Here is a 15,784-nt window from a genome sequence, read left to right as displayed (position 1 = left end):
TAATAGAACAGTTTAACACATGTTGTGCAATATCCAGCCTGCTTCGGTTGAGGTAATATGCAATGGGTTTTAAGATTTATTTTTCTTACTTTGCTTTTACAGCACCACCTTCACAACATCACACCTCACCTCATATTTATGGACTTGGTATAATAAAACTCCTTTAATTCTTTTATGTTTTTCAGTTTTAGAGAGCCACCCGAGATAATCAATAGCCCCTATCTGGCCACTGCTTAAATATAAGAAGCTATCTTTGAGTAAAGTTATGCATGCCAATCCACAAATGGTCAAAAGTTGTAGAGATGATAATAGAATTCTGAATGGGGTTATGGTCTGGAGTCTTTGGTGGCCAATTCATGTCTGAAAATTATGTGTCAGGCTACATGAACAACGCTTGCATGAACTGAATCTGATGAATCCCAGCATTGTCATCTTAAAATATGCTCATTCCCACAAGGAAGAAAAATGATTAATGAAATATCCTGGTTATTCAGTACGTTCAGGTGGTCTGATTACCTCAGGTTTAGGTTCAATGACGTTATATCCCCAAAGAACACCTGTGAGGTAAGTGCTATTTTCTAGAGTTGACCCTTAGCATCATACGAGGGTCACCTTATGCAGAGGGAACAGGGTAAATATTTGATCCTCAAACCACATGACCTTCTTCCATTGCTCCAAAGTCTAATCTTTATGCTCCCTATTAAATTTAACATTTTCTCCCCAGGAAACCCAAACCAATCATTATTTTTCTCAAGGCAGCAAAGCAGTTTATTTTCAATCCTATCAGTACATTTTGCATGTAGAGATGTCTAAGTCATCCCTCATAATCATCAGCCATTTTTCACAGCCACATTTCTACCATGAACATGCTGTTTCCCCCATGTGTCCTTCCAGTTGGACAGTTCTTAGCCCAGTTTCATTCAGCAGTCTTTTTGTTTTCTCTGTTTGATGCATGCACGTAATTCTGTTCTGAAATACACCAACATCCTTTCCACAACCACAGGATGTGTATCCTGACATGGTGGGTTAAGAGATGAGAAGTTACTCACAGCATCAGCTTGACTTGAATAACTTGCCAGCTGAAAGATGTTTTCAGTTCAATTCAAATATAATTTGCTGGACCAAAACAGAAACGAAATTAATGAATAATTATTCAAAAATTATCCAATGGGTGGTTCTTTCCCATTTCATTTCTTAAATCCAGGTATGGATTTGTTTTTCAGATTGGCAGTGCATTGTAATATATAAACTGGCATTAATTTTGCAGAAAACACTTGTTATCAAGCAGATTTAGAAAATTAATTAACAACCTAACATTAAGTATCTAAAACAACTTATTCTTTGTTTATGGAGCCTCTCTATGTGCCAGGAGTTTTTTTTTTTTTTCTTCATTTTTCAATCACAACCGGCCACGATTTATCTAATCATCTATTGGATAACTTCTCTGGCAATCTAAACAAATCTTCTTTGCTATTGGCTGATGAACCCGAAGCCCCGCCCTCTTGTACCTGTCGATCTGTGAAAGGCCACAAGCGCTCCCGGACGCCCCGCCCACTCTATCCCCTCCCGCCTCTTCCCACCGGCGTTCAGTCGTGAAGCGGATTGAACGAGCAGCGCTGGCTCTGTGGCGCAGGAGTATGCGGGCAGGAACGTAACGGCTGCGGTAGTCAACTGAAAGCACGTTTAAATACACACCGGGAGCGGCTCCGGAGAGAGGAACCCTGAGCACGGGCAGCCGAGGGGAGTTTACAACGGTTAAGGAGCGGAGGGAGACTCGGGAGAGCGGCAGGAGGCGGTGGAGGAGGAGGAGAAGTAGGGGGGAACGGACGCTCTCTAACGAATCCGACCGACATCGCACGCAGAAATGGCGGAGCACCATGCAGCCAGCGACGGCAAGCACAAGGCGTCCGGCAATTCTGGGAGCTCGGTGCACGGAAACAGCCGACCTGGCGCCGGCGGTGGAGGAGGAGCAGGGGGCAAAGGAGGCCTCTCTGGCGGACTGACACAACCGGCCGGGTGGCAGTCTCTACTCTCCTTCAGCATTCTTTTTCTGGCCTGCCTGGCAGGATTCAGCTCCAGACTTTTCGCTGTGATCCGGTTCGAGAGCATCATCCACGAGTTTGATCCATGGTAAGCTAGCAGATCAGATCGATTTGTAAGTGCTCGCTGTGCCAATGAAAGATGCTTAAGTCGACCCATTTTTTTTTCTTTTACATAAACATGACGTATAATAATCTCTTTGCATAAGTTACTTTAACAGCGATAAGTTTTTAAACTTATTTTAGATGTTTTATATTCCGCTGGATTCAAACAGTTGTCCCCCTGTGATGATCAGTGAAGGGATTTCCGTCTCATGTCCTTGGCACAATCACTTTAATTGTCAGAGGAGCGGAGTGCAGCATGTATGCGGGATCTTGACGTTTCATCGTGATGATCTGGGTTACCAGTCTGGTCGGACTGCATCTTCTGCAGGTTGTTAGCTCTCATCTGTGCAACTGTGGTTGACGACCGCAGGGCGCTGGAAGGTATGTGGAGTGTTCAGCTGCTGGTACAACTTTGTTGTAGACTGAGGAAGTACCAGCTCTCTATCAGAACTGTTTGTAATTAATTTCAAACTTAATTAAAGTAGAGCGAGTGAAATTAAAAAAATGGTTCGCCGAGGGATTATACGCGGGTCGGTGGTCGATATATTTGATTCGGAGCTGGTTTCCTGGAGGATATACCCACCTGATGTAGTGTGCACAAAGTTTCTGTGGAGGATTGCAATTGTCACAATGCTAATAATGTAGATTGATAAAACAAAGGATATTTGAAATGTCAGTTTGTTAAATGCACAACTTAAAAACAAATATGAAAACTATCCATACTTTTGTATACACCTGCCTATTCAGCAGTTAGAGACAGGGTGTACTCACCTTTTTCAGGACCATTTAAAACTGACTATGGAATGCCAAAAGGGCTTTAATCTAATAAATGAATGCATTTTTGTAATTGTGAAGATTTCTATGAAATGGGGAAATAAATCCATCTATAATTATTTAAATGTCACTAATTTACTAAATAAGTAAATGTTAATTACAATTGGATATTAATTTGTTTTACATCTTGTTACTTTCCATCATAAAATTATTTAAATTATCTGTGTGGGTTGTCAGATGCATGCTTATTTTTGATTGGCTAACCTGCAGACCAATCACTTTGTGTCTAGTGCTGATGGGTCAAGCTGACCACATAAGATAAAATTGTGACGTGCTGCAAAACATTATCATGAAATGTTTAAATGACTAGTAAAATGACGATTTCAAACATTTAATAAATCCAAATTAACCTATCGCATTCAAACACCTTTTCAACTTCCATATGCTTGCCCCTTTTGGAGCTCCGTACTCCAGCCGCTGCGAGTAATCACAGCAGGCTGTTGACATGACAGCCCACTGATCCGGTCTGGTGATGCTGTCATCACAATGCCGGATTATTCCTGGTTGTAGCTGTGTCACATGGGCTGTGGGGGGTGGACCGGCGGCCGGGATGCACCGTCACTCCTTCCTGTACTGTGTGGCATTCAGCCATGCTCCACGACTGAGACGTTCATTTATTAATTTTCAAGGACAGGTGCTCCGTCTTGTTCAGGGTGACACTTACCTTTTCAATTATGTTGATAACTTGATTGCACTTTATAGCCCAGGTTTGAAGCCAGGAGAGGTTCAGGTGATCTGGGTCTGACTTGCTGGGAAGTGTGCAGGACTGACCTTTCTTTAATCATGGGTGGTCCTGTGTGTTGCATCCATTAGTATTCATTAGCAGACATATACGTTACATTACCTGTGGTACCGTTCCCCTCCCCCCTGTACTTTACTGTAGTAGTTGGAGCTGCCTTGCTTCAGTTGTAAGGCTGTAAAGTGGCGCCTGTTTCCACAGTTACAGTGCAGCTTCTTGGCAACTTGTCACAGACAGCAGAGCAAAAGATTCTTTGATACGCAAAAATTTAAAAGCCCTCACAGCTATGAAAAGACTTGAACTGTTGTTGTTCTGTTGTTGTTTCTCTTCACCCTCAAAAACCAAGCAGTGCTTCCATCGAACTAAGCGGTTTAAAAAAGAAAAAAATGCATAAAACTGTAATTTTGTCCTAAAAGTGTTACTACACTGATATCTGCTTTGGTTAAAGTACAGAGACGCAGCTGAACTATATCATTCATATCAGCATATGCATGATTTCAAACATTTTTTTTTGACAAATAAATATCTGAAAAGTGTGGCATGCATTTGTATTCACTCCCTCTCCATCTCCAGTCCAGATCAGCTTTTAGATGCATTTCTGGTCCAACACACCTGACTCATTACGATACCTCAACCAAACTTGATAACGTGCTGTAGAGGTAATTCAGCCATTCGATTCAGCTGTTTGCGATGTAAACTTTTCAGGACAGTAGCTCTTAAGTACTTGGAGTTGGAGACCCCTGGTCTAGAGACTCACCTTTTTCTTCATCCTTATCCCCCCCAAAGTGACTCAAGCTTAATCAAATTAAATGGAGAGATTTTTCAGAACTTGCCACAGAATCTCAGATTTGGGTTTGTCTGTACATGCTTGGTACTGCACCAATTAGTTGTAGCTTTTTGTTGTACGTTCAAGATCATAGTTCACAAATGTGCTCAGTCAATGCTTTGACAAATTTAAAAGAAAAAAAACAACTCTAAAGGTAGTTTATGACAAAAAGCCACAAACTCTGATGTGTTTGTGGTTGTAACATGAAAAAATGTGGAAAAGTTCAAGGGTTGAGAAAACTTTTGTAAGCTTCTGTAGTTGCTTTCAGCTAAATCTGAAAAAAATATATCTCTCTGTTCTTATAGTTTTCTTCTCCTGACCTGCACAACATGTGTAACCTTGAGACCACCATCTGAAATTCGTGTTTATTTTTTATTCCATGTTTATTTCATGATGCACTTTCCTCCTTGCTGTTAGTGTTTTCTGGAGCTACGAAAAATGGACATCTCTGGGTCTCATAAAAAACTCAAGACCTTTCCAAACAAAGAAACGAGTTTTGGTCAGTGGTGTGTCTATGGATTGGTTTGGTGTTTTACTACATTCCGTTGTGCTGATGAATCTCTTACCTTTTTGACAGCAAGAATAGAAAGTAATATAATGAGCCATCTGCTGATTGGAATAGGCCATCATCCTGAGACATGCTTGATTGGTGCTGTTAGTTTGGCTGCTTTTTTTTCCCCCCACTTTGTCTACAGATAAGCATCACATTAAACAAGCCAGCAATTTGTGGAATTATGATTGGATTTACAAACTCTAAAAATGTCAGGCATATTGTACAATGTGTGAACAGCGCAGGCGAGGCTGATTTAGTGAAAGACTGCTTGATGAGTCCCTGGCTGCTCTGATTACAGTCAAAAATATATTTTTAATACTTTTTTTTTTCTTTGGCGAAGGTAGTTCCTTTGCAAAGTCATGTTGTCGTCGAAAAGCGTAGTTCGGTTTTCTTAAGACGGCTCTAAATTATTAGTCCTTTCAAGGTTTGAGTTAGTGGTTTCAGTGAAATGTTTTGTGCGAAGACGTCGCCTCACTCAAATGAATCGACCCTGCTGCCAGAAGTAACGCTGCTTTTTGTAAGAGAAGGATGTGCTTTGGCTCTCTGGATTACACATTTTTCTTTGAGTTCATCATTTTGTAGTGTTTGAGGAATACAAATGCATAAATCTGAGCTGTGTAGCAAGGCTTGCAGAAGAGCAAAGTTAAGTTTGCAAACAACTGACTTCTTTCAGTCTGAAATGGGAAGTAGGAAGTGGATGTAAGAAGTGTCCACACGCTGCTTTTTTCTTTTTTTTCTTTTATGAAACAAAATACCTGAAGGTTCTTAAAACTTTTACTTTTGACGTGCCACATCTTGTGCACTGAAAGGTAAAAACACAAATGTTTTAAGGGAAAGCATAAAGTAAAACGCTGGAATGAGCGCTTTTAACCGACTTGTTTTTGAGAATCAGTCGAGGTGAATCTGATCTAAAAATGGCTCTCTGCTTTCCCTTTAAGGTCTTCCTGGTATTTGGTCATTGTCTCTTTTAGCTCTTCCTTGGTTTGCAGAGAGGTTAAAAAGAATCAAGAGTCTTGCTGAACAAAGGAACCGGTCAGGAGAATTTCACAGCACCATATTTACGCAATGGCACTGTGCTGTTGGGCATTAATGACTTGGGATAATCCTGGACAACAGTGATGGTTCCAAGAGGAAACGTATGTCTGAATAAAGAGCAGATATAAGGTTTTCAGGAAGGCTGAACAGAGTCGTGAAACTGAAGCCGCTTTTGTCAACTACCGGTTTTACGTGTTTTGACAGCCTCATGCATTCTTCATATGTCCATACTGAGGGGTGGAGCTTAGAAACAAAGCTACAGTTGGAAGTTTTTGTCCAATAATCTGGCATACAGCAACAGTCTTCAGTCAGAGGCCTCTTCAGATTGGCTGCAAGACTGACTGCTACCAGAGATCCTTCCTGCCCACAGCGTCACCATCCACAGCGGCTCTTTGGAGGTAAAGTTCAGATAAAAGTTATGACAACCTTCAATTTCCCTTTTTGAGCTGAATTGGAAGTGATGCTATACGTAAACGTAGAAGCGCGCCCTGCGGAACATTTAAAGCGTGCAGCACATTCACATTTGAATCTAATCTGCGTTTTTGCTCGTGGATATATTTAACTACTGTCTAAAGGGAGCCTCAGTCACAGTTTTCATCATGCTGTTAGAAAAAGAGGTTTTTATATGCTATATATCTGCATTATACCCTTTCTCCTAAGCCTTCCAGACATGTTCTCCTCCTCCTCACTCGTTTCTCATGCTGTGAGAGCACATCTGCAGCAGAAAATCTCTCACTGTGAAGTGCATGTGTGAAAAACAAGTGGTGGAAAAGGTCTGTATGTAATTGCCAGAGTATTCTGCTGAATGTCCTGTGTGCATGTTTGACAAGAGCTTCAAGAGCTTGTTGCATGAGTTTTAATAACTGTTATCAGAGCTGGACAGCTGTTCCTGTTTTTATAGATTTTGTAGTTGTGAATTGGAAGCTGGTGACACTTGAATTATTATTTTTTTTTAATATCTGGAAGCCTACTTAACTTGATTTGATCACTTAACTGGGATAATTTTCTTACAGCCGAAAGGACATCATCAAAGTATTTGATGATGAAGCATAGTAAATTTTAGCTAGTGTTTTTGTGACTTGCACAGATCTAACATTATTTTGAGAATGTGTTTTTATTACAGATATTTCATATTGATCTTTGCACATTCAAGTGATTCCGTCTTGTATTTCTAATACCGTATATATGAAATGATAACAGTGAATTCTGACTCGGGATTTAGAAAATTTAAATTCTCTTTTCTTTGGAGCCAAAATGTAAGAATATTCTATTTTTGTGTGCGTTTGTTGTGAGGCTTTTTATTTACTTTGAAAGGAGAGATGGAGTCTCTCTGCATTCGTTAGCGGGTTTCCCAAACCCTCGAGTCACACTGCCCTGTGCTTTAGATGTTTCCGGTCTGTAACGCTCCTGATTCAGACGACTGCAGTTCAGCAAAAAGCCTGTTAATCAGCCATCAGCTGACATGAGGTGTGCTGAAGCTGCAAAACAACACATTCAGTTCATAGAGAGAGTGCATTTTTACCATTTACCCATATTTTCAGAATGAAATATGTCTTGCTCCTTGTCAAATTCTGAAAGCCTGCTCTCTCTCACCATCTCGCAGCCTGAATGAACTGCAGACGGGTCTGGATATGTTGTATAAAATACAGTCCAAGCAATTCCTCCGACTTTGTTTTATAAACACCATATCAACACTGAAAATAATAACAATTCAACTTCTCTCTCTGACAACTTCAACTCTGAAGAGTTTTGTGAGCTTGACCTGATGGTTTACTGCGGTGAGTTCAATGATCAGAAACGGAAAACAGATTTTTGAGTTTTTTACTGGCTTTAAACACTAAAGATGGATTGTGACTCAAGCTTCTGTCTCTTATCGCTATAATAAGTGACAAGCATTTACGTTGTCACTTTATGGGACCTGCATCCCAGTTTCAGTGGTGCCGATTTACTGTAATACAGGAAACAATAATTCTATTCACTCATGTAATCAAATATACAAACATTTGTTGAGGCTCTGGTAGAAAAATAGAACGGGATTGCCAGTTTTTGGCATTGCCAACATTATCAACTAGCATACTGTTTGACCATTTACAAAGTTTAAAAATGCCCAAGCAACACGATGCATGAAAAATATGCTGCAGGTTCTGTGAAAGTGGTCAAGGTGAAATGATCATTATAGAATGAATAAAATATTGGTCAATCAGTTGTGAAATCCCTGGTGTTTTACAGCGAAAACATTGAGAAAACGGATGAAGTTGGGTGAAGCCAGTCAAAGGACAATTGGCAGGTTTATTGATCTCTGATCCAATCAGACCAGCATACTTGCAATTCCAGCAAAGGATCTCAGTCTTCTGGACATGAGTGGACATGACATTTTTAAACGCAACTTATAATTACAGTGTTGTTGCAAAGCTGGGAAGAGTTGAAATCCACAGCAGATTCTGCAGAGTTTTTAAATGGCTTTTTGGAATAATTTCGAACAAGATGCGTTGAGTGCATTTCATTATATGGTGCAATTAAAGGAACTGTTTCTGTTCTCTTATTTATCTTGCAGCACAGCCGGAGCCTTTGGTGGGCTATGTTTTAGCTGGGCTGTTATTCAGCCATTATTTCCTAATAGCACAGTTGTATTATTTTAAAAGCATGTGTATAAATATAGGTTAAGTTGGCTTTACTAAAGTGCTCATGTAATTAGAAGGTAATGAGCCATGTTGGGCCGCTGTCTGCATGGCTTAGCAGAGCGAGCGGCCTGCCTCGTGATTGTTTACGGGAATAATTGAATCAAATTCAAAACGATTGCCAGCTATTTTCATTTTGAATGCTGTTTGCTTCAAAGACGCATCTCTAATGACACTAAAAGTTGGTCAGTCATCATCCTCCACTGCAGGAAACCAATCAGCCAGCGTTTAATTAAAGTATCTGAATGGAATCAATTACTTTGGAAGCGATTAAAAAAAAGTAGCAGAAAATTGTTTCAATGCGTGACCTGTTTCAAGCTGGGAAATGTATGGAAGTACAGTATTCCTTTGACCCACAGCAAAATGAATAAAATGGATGACAGAATGTTTAATTTTTATCAGGTTATTAAAAAATGGACCTAGCTGCAGCTCCTGTTATTGGTGCTGGTGAGAACGACTGAATTTATGATATAGCTGCGACGCAAAACCCATGCATAAGCCTGCCAAGTGTGAAGTGTGGGTGTAGTTATATGAGGTTAAGCTAAGGGCAAGTAAGACTGTTGTCCTTTCACCATCTGCTCCTGTAGTATCTTCCAGCTGCACACTTCCTCACCATGCAGCGTTGTTTGAAGCCCCGAAGCCATTGGAAGGATGCCGAAAACGAGAGTGCCATTTCTCCTCTTCTTGTTTCTGCTTTTCAACTTGCCTGACTTTGCTTGTTCGTCTCTCTGTCTCCTTTTCGTTTGAAGATTTAGGCACAAGGTATTCGCTTACATTAATGAAAGCCTGGAAAATGTGTCGAAGAGTTTTTGCTTTCCTCTGTTATTTAAAGTCCTGATCATTTGGGCTGAGGGCTTGAGAACGGTGTCATTTTTAAACTGATTTATATTTAAACGCAAACATCAAGGCCCACATTTTGTCCCCAGACATTGTGCACACTTTAGTGTTACTCAAATAAGTAAATGCTATAAAAACATGAGTCAGTGAGGAAGTCCTTAAAAAAAAACAAAACGCATTCTCCCACCACAAAGAATTGGCTAAAAAGGAAATCTTTATAGTTTGATTTCTCTGCCCACTCTGGCTCAGGTTTTAGTCTAAAGCAGACTGTGCATTGTCAGATTTCTGCGTTGTCTGGCGCTGCATTGACACCTGGAATAGCAGCAGTTTTGCAGCATTTATATTCAATCCTACGGCTTCATGAAATTCCTTCAGTTTACGCCTTTGCGAGGATTTCGAAACGTCTCTTACAGGCGTAATGAATTATTCTGTGCTGCAGAAAATTGCTAAGTGCTGTGAAAAGAAAATCTCCTTGCACGAAATGTTGTGCCTCAGCTTTTTTTTCTTTTTTCTTTTTCTGAACCTGAACAATTAGTGCTAGTAGCCCCCTCTTCCTTCTCTCCACTCTTTTTTATTTTTCTGTTTTTTGAAATGCGCAGTATCATTTGAATATACTTGGAAGGGCTGCACAACATGTGGGGCTTGCTCTGTTGTTTAGGGAAATGAGAATACAGTTTATACAGCTAGTATATGATACTAGCATCTGCCTGAGAAGGCCAGTGGTGTTCGCTATTTAGTCTTGAGTTTTGATTCTATCCATTTCTTTAAGTTAAAGATTAATACTACTTTATAAAAAAAAAAAACAGTGTAGGTAGCATATTCTCATCACACCTGTAGATGTAATTGAAATAACCGTGGTGATGCAAGCAGGATGTTGTGCCCTTTAATTAAAAAACAATAGTTATGAGCTTGGATGCGATGATGATTTTATTTCTGTATGTTTTCTGGTCACTTGGGGCATGTACGATGGACGAAAATCAGACATTCTGGGCTCCGTTTTCAGATGAGACTCCCTACGGTAAAGTTTTATTCCATTGTGTGAGTTAGGTTTCTATCCTTCAACCATGCAGAGTATATAACATACCCATCAGTGTTTACGGTCTTAAAAGTCTAGGAGGCAGAAAAGTCATGTTTAGTTGGAAAAATTTGAGGCAAACACTACTTCTACAGCTTTTCCACCGTGACTGGCGGGGCTGGAAAATGTCAGGAGCAGCTAAAATAAAAACTTTTACAGCTTCAGGAATTGAAAAGAAGGCTAGTGAGGGAACAAGCAGGTGGTTTCCAGGACTTGTTGCTGGCAAGTGTCTGTTGAGGCAGGGCCACATTAGCATGTTGGTTGAATCATAGCGTGACGGGGAGGAAAAAGGCCCGGAGTTGCCCTGAAGCTGTTGTAAAACCATCAGGTGTTAGACTAATGCCAGTTTGGAGAAAGCCGTCCATTTTGTAGGAAATTAATGACTGCGGTGAGAAATCGACGTGTCGAGCTACTTTCTCTTCCTCGTCTAACTTTTGCTCCCTGCTTTCACCTCAGCCAAGAGGCTTCATGTCAAGCCCCTGCTTCCTCGGCAGGGTTTCCCAGGAGAATATTGCCAGACATGGCAGCGGGGTCTGTGAAAGTGCAGCATGCTGCAAATGTGAAACGGAGAGCTGATCCAGGCAACATGGGCTCATTTCAAGGAAGCCGCATCTGGCCAGGGGAAACCATTATAAAAGATTTAGGATTATGATTTCAGTCTTATTTGCTTTAGTGATCAAGGTTTTCCGCTCTCCTTTGTAGTCGGTGCGAACAACCTTAAGCAAGCTACTTTTTCATGACTAAATAATCTTTCATGACCTCCCTTTTGTGGTTATCCTCTTTGCTGTGGATAATGTGACCAAGGTTGTGAGTTGAGCTCCTCAGCCAGGTTTTTTCCAGCAGCTATTAAAGATCTTCTGCTGTACAGAAATGAGAGGCAGTTCTCCATTCATTCAGGCTGAACTGAAGAGGATGCCCTAGTTTTTTTTGCTCTTCATTTGCCTGTTAGTCTGTGTTCTTGATGACGTTTTTCTGAAAGCCTCTGCGCCGTTGCCACCTAATAAGGGGTACAGTTCCAGTCAGAGGGTTTACATGCACTCATCACGGGCATTTGAGATTTTCATCTCCTAATTACTCAGCTTAACTTTTGCGAGGGTGGAATAATTAAATGAAAAACTACTTCCAACGAGTTTAAAAAAAAAAACAGAACTGGGGGTTACATGTTTGAATTTATAATGGATTATTCTTATTCAAACTGGTTGAGAATTATACAGGCTAGGGATATGCTGCAATAAATATTGGTATCTTTAGGGATACAATCAAAAGCAGTAGATTGTGTGCAGTTTATTGATTGACCTAATTTTATGACGTATCTTTTTTGATGGTGTGTGATCAAGATTGTGCATTGAAACAGACCAAATACATTAGTGGGATGCAGAATTTACATGCATTGCACTTGAATTTTAACAGCATATCAAATATTGGACTCAAGCAGTACTTTGCAAGTTTGATTGTGCAGACATTAGCATTGCAGTATCATTTGGGATTGGCATTCATTAAATCCTCTCTCCCAAATCACCGCCTTCCTACTCAGCTCCTCCAGACTAGCAGCAGCAGCAGTAGTTAGCAAAAACCTGGTGGAACTGAGCATCTGCTGAGTGCATCATACAAATTACTTAGTCTATCGCTGCTAAGAACGTTTACCTGCATAATGGAAAAGCATTGCTGTGATGACGCGTTGAAGGCCGAGTATCAGTAAGACCGCTTCTTAAAGAGACAGTCTACCATGAAGGCGTCAAATTGTGAACTCAAATTATGTCATGTCTGATATACAACATTGTTACAACAATTGAGAAGACAGCTACTAGATTGTGCAATAAAACAGCACCATATGGTTGGATAACAAGTAATACACTGGAAGCTCTCTCTGAAAGACTGCCATAGAAGTGGAAGTCTATTTATTTATTTTTCTCTCTCATCCAATACGCCAATGCCAAAGAGGCTCAACACATTTGTTACATTGTGTTGGATTAAAACCTCTCTTGTATTTGTGTTTGAACCTTTTCCTCCCATATTTCTGCATTCCCGTGGAGAATCTCAGAGCATGAGGCCGTTTATCTACACACAGCTCAGCGTTTCTCATTTTTCCTGCCCACCACTCTCGCCAGTGCCGTTAACGGAGCGGTGTCGGAAGAAGCAGCGGCTCGGTCCCGAACAAAAGAGCAATAATGGAGTTCATACATTCAGGCGTACGAAGGAGAGCTCTTTTCTGATACTTGATGCGCTGAAAGTAGTTTTGGAGTTCAGTCTTAAAATATTACTGTCATTTTCATGCGGATCAGTTCTTCCTAACATAAAACTGGAAAAGGAAAGTTTCAGCGTGCATTTTCAGGATACGCACTGTGCTTTTACGAATACACACTGCCCTATTTGTCATCTTTAATACAAGAGCATGACCTGGAGCAGGTCTGAGTTGGCCCAGAAACAAAACCTAGATAGCAGAACTAAATTTATCCCCCATGTTTCTCGTGCACATTAAGGAAAGGAGAAAAAAAAAAGTGCACCGCATCCGTGTGTTGCCACGCAGAGTGCGAGAGAAACCGTCTGGTTGATGCAGCTTTTGTCAAGCTGTTTGTTGTGCGCCGTCATGGCTGTTTTGATGCGATTGTTGTTCCGTGACCATCCAGCCTGCAGGACTCATCCGCCCAGCGAAGAACAGACGGACCGGAGTGTCTGCTCACCGAATGCAAGGCTGTAATTGAAGGCATTCATTTTCAATGCCTGTGCAAGTGAACTTTTCCTCCGATTTCTTGTTTTTCCATTTGTTTCATGCAAATGGTAAGAATCAGGTTGTTGGGCCTTGAGATGCCTCAGTGCACCCAAAACTAAACTGATGTTTTATTCTTTGACACTTTGCTTTTAAAAAAAAAAATCAAATTAAGAACACCAGCAAGGGACAGTAGCTGTTCAGAATCGACCTCAAACTAATGCTCCTCTCTGAGAAAAGCAAGAAATCGCTGGCATTTACTGTAGGTCGTTATTGGTCAGATAGTCCTTTAATTATTAACTCGATCTCTCGGCTTTCACTGCCGCTCCACTTTGTTCCTGTTGAAGTGGTCCTGCATGCCCTCTGGGTGGTCTAATGGGGGAGGTGGGCTGGAGGAGAACAAGGAGGATCTGTGCTTATGCCTCCTCGTCCTCTTACTGACAGAAGTCAGCACGCAGCTCTGTGGGCGAGCACACCTGCATACAGAGAGGAGAGAGAGAGAGAGAGAGAGAGGATCGGCGGTGGGATGGTAGGAGGCAGAGGAGGAGGGAAGAAATGACTGCCTGCCAAGCGTTCAGACTGAGGAAGGTTTTGGTGGCGAGGCCAAAGAGATTGCATTGTTCCTTAGAACCGCCTCATCGGTCTGCGTTCATATGTACCACAGTATCTGTGCCTGACTGTTTATGTGGAAAGAGGATGGGTTTTTGTCACTTTCTGCCTCAGGTTGACCTGAATGTGTTCTGTGGCTGATAGCCTGCTTACTGCGGAGTCTGTTTAATAAGATCAGCTGCTTAAGGCATCTCTGAAGTCTTACTGAATAGTAGAAACGGCTTTGCTCAGCTTATTCTTAAGTAATTTTCTCCTTTCAGTTTAATCCCTCGAACATTTTGCAGAAACTTAGTCGATGCTGGCAGAGAAACTAGGTAGGTGGCTGTTGGGTAAGGCAGATTAATCTCGGTAGGAACTGGTCTCAAGGAGTGCTGGGCAAACTGGAGGCTACAAAGTTTTCATCCCCCATGAAAAATTATACACAATTAGCCATTTTTGAAAAATACAAATCTGAAAACTGAGGATTTGCATTGAGCCTGTTGAGAAGAACCTTGCAGAACCACATTCTGTTGTAATAACAGTTACGCTTAAAAATCTTGTCTACTGGTTGAACTGTGCTTAGTCCCAAGGGTTTTAAAGGTTGGGATGTTTTAAAATCTAAGCCTGCTTTAAACTTCCCTACAGCTTTACCTCTGACTTGGTGTTCTTTGGTCTTCATGATGCCGACAGTTTACTGATGTCCTCTGACATGTTCACAGAGCGGCTGCATTTAGACTGAAATCAAATGAAACAAATTCGGACTCTACTTTGTGATTGGGTGACTTGTAGAATTGATATCTTCCACTGGATATTCACACACAATCTGTGAAATTCCAAAAGACAAACGGCAAGATTCATAGATGTCAGTAGAGCTGTCAGGAGGAAGCTATTTGTGTAATGACTTTGTGGTTGACTTGCCTGAAAAGTTGAGCTGCTTGTTGAGGTCTGCGGTTCTGGGAGCTTTGGTCAGCAGGTGATCACCTCAGGTTTGTGGTAGACTCGGGACGGTTCCAGTGGAATCTGTGACGACTGCCATCGTTACTTACCGTCTGCTGCCGAGTCATTTTGTAGAGATCCACCGATGGAAATAAATATCAGTTGTTAATATTGGCCGATACGGGTGCTGGTGCAGACATATCCCTTGTCATTTCCATATTTTGTAAATGTTGATAATGAAGTATTAAACTGTAATCAGAGGCACAAAGTCTGCTTGGGTTGGATCAAAGGTAAAGTTTTGACTTGTTTCAATTTGGATTTCTGAACAGGATATGCAAATGTGCTCAAGTACTAGTATCTAAGTTTGCATAAAATCCTTCTAAAATATGTTCACATTTGTCTTCATGTCCCAAAGAATGTTACAGTTGAAGAGGTGTGATACTTTTGAGGTTTCAGACTCTACACATGGAGCTGGTAGCTGATGTTTAACCTCTTGTTAAACATGAAGATTTGGTTGCTTCAGTCTCTGTAATGAATTTTCGGTTCCCGGGTTGGATGATTGGCTGCCGTTCTCTTTGGCTCATCTTGCATGCCTTGTGGTTGTTTCCTTTCAGTTCTTATGCTTTTTTTATTGGGGGCTTTTTATGCCTTTCCATCGTATTTTTATTCCTTTTCTAAAATTCATTTCCCTTGTTTCTTGGCAAGATTTCTGCTAGCAGCGCGCATATTTTTGTAACTCATGTCACCCGTCTTCCATGCCAGCTTCCTCCTGTTGCGGGTTGCAGTGGAGCTGTAGCGTGCCCTTGGGTTGAGAGGCTGAAGGCATCAGGAG

General features: G+C 41.1%; 1 protein-coding gene across 2 annotated transcripts in view; it reads left to right on the top strand.

The window, feature by feature from the left end:
• Window positions 1-1,549: 1,549 nt before the first annotated feature.
• LOC103144446 (dolichyl-diphosphooligosaccharide--protein glycosyltransferase subunit STT3B) overlaps window positions 1,550-15,784 on the top strand; it is a 104,692-nt gene continuing 90,457 nt past the window's right edge. For both annotated transcript variants that reach the window (XM_016676087.1, XM_016676088.1), the window contains exon 1: window positions 1,550-2,130. In XM_016676087.1, coding sequence (XP_016531573.1) covers window positions 1,865-2,130 — 266 coding nt within the window. In that variant the 5' untranslated portion in view covers window positions 1,550-1,864. The remainder of the gene's footprint in view (window positions 2,131-15,784) is intronic.

This window comes from Poecilia formosa, unplaced genomic scaffold (assembly GCF_000485575.1).
Source record: "Poecilia formosa unplaced genomic scaffold, Poecilia_formosa-5.1.2 Scaffold127, whole genome shotgun sequence".
NCBI lineage: Eukaryota > Metazoa > Chordata > Actinopteri > Cyprinodontiformes > Poeciliidae > Poecilia > Poecilia formosa.
Note: the sequence above shows the minus strand (reverse complement) of the source record. Positions and strands in the feature narration are given on the sequence as shown.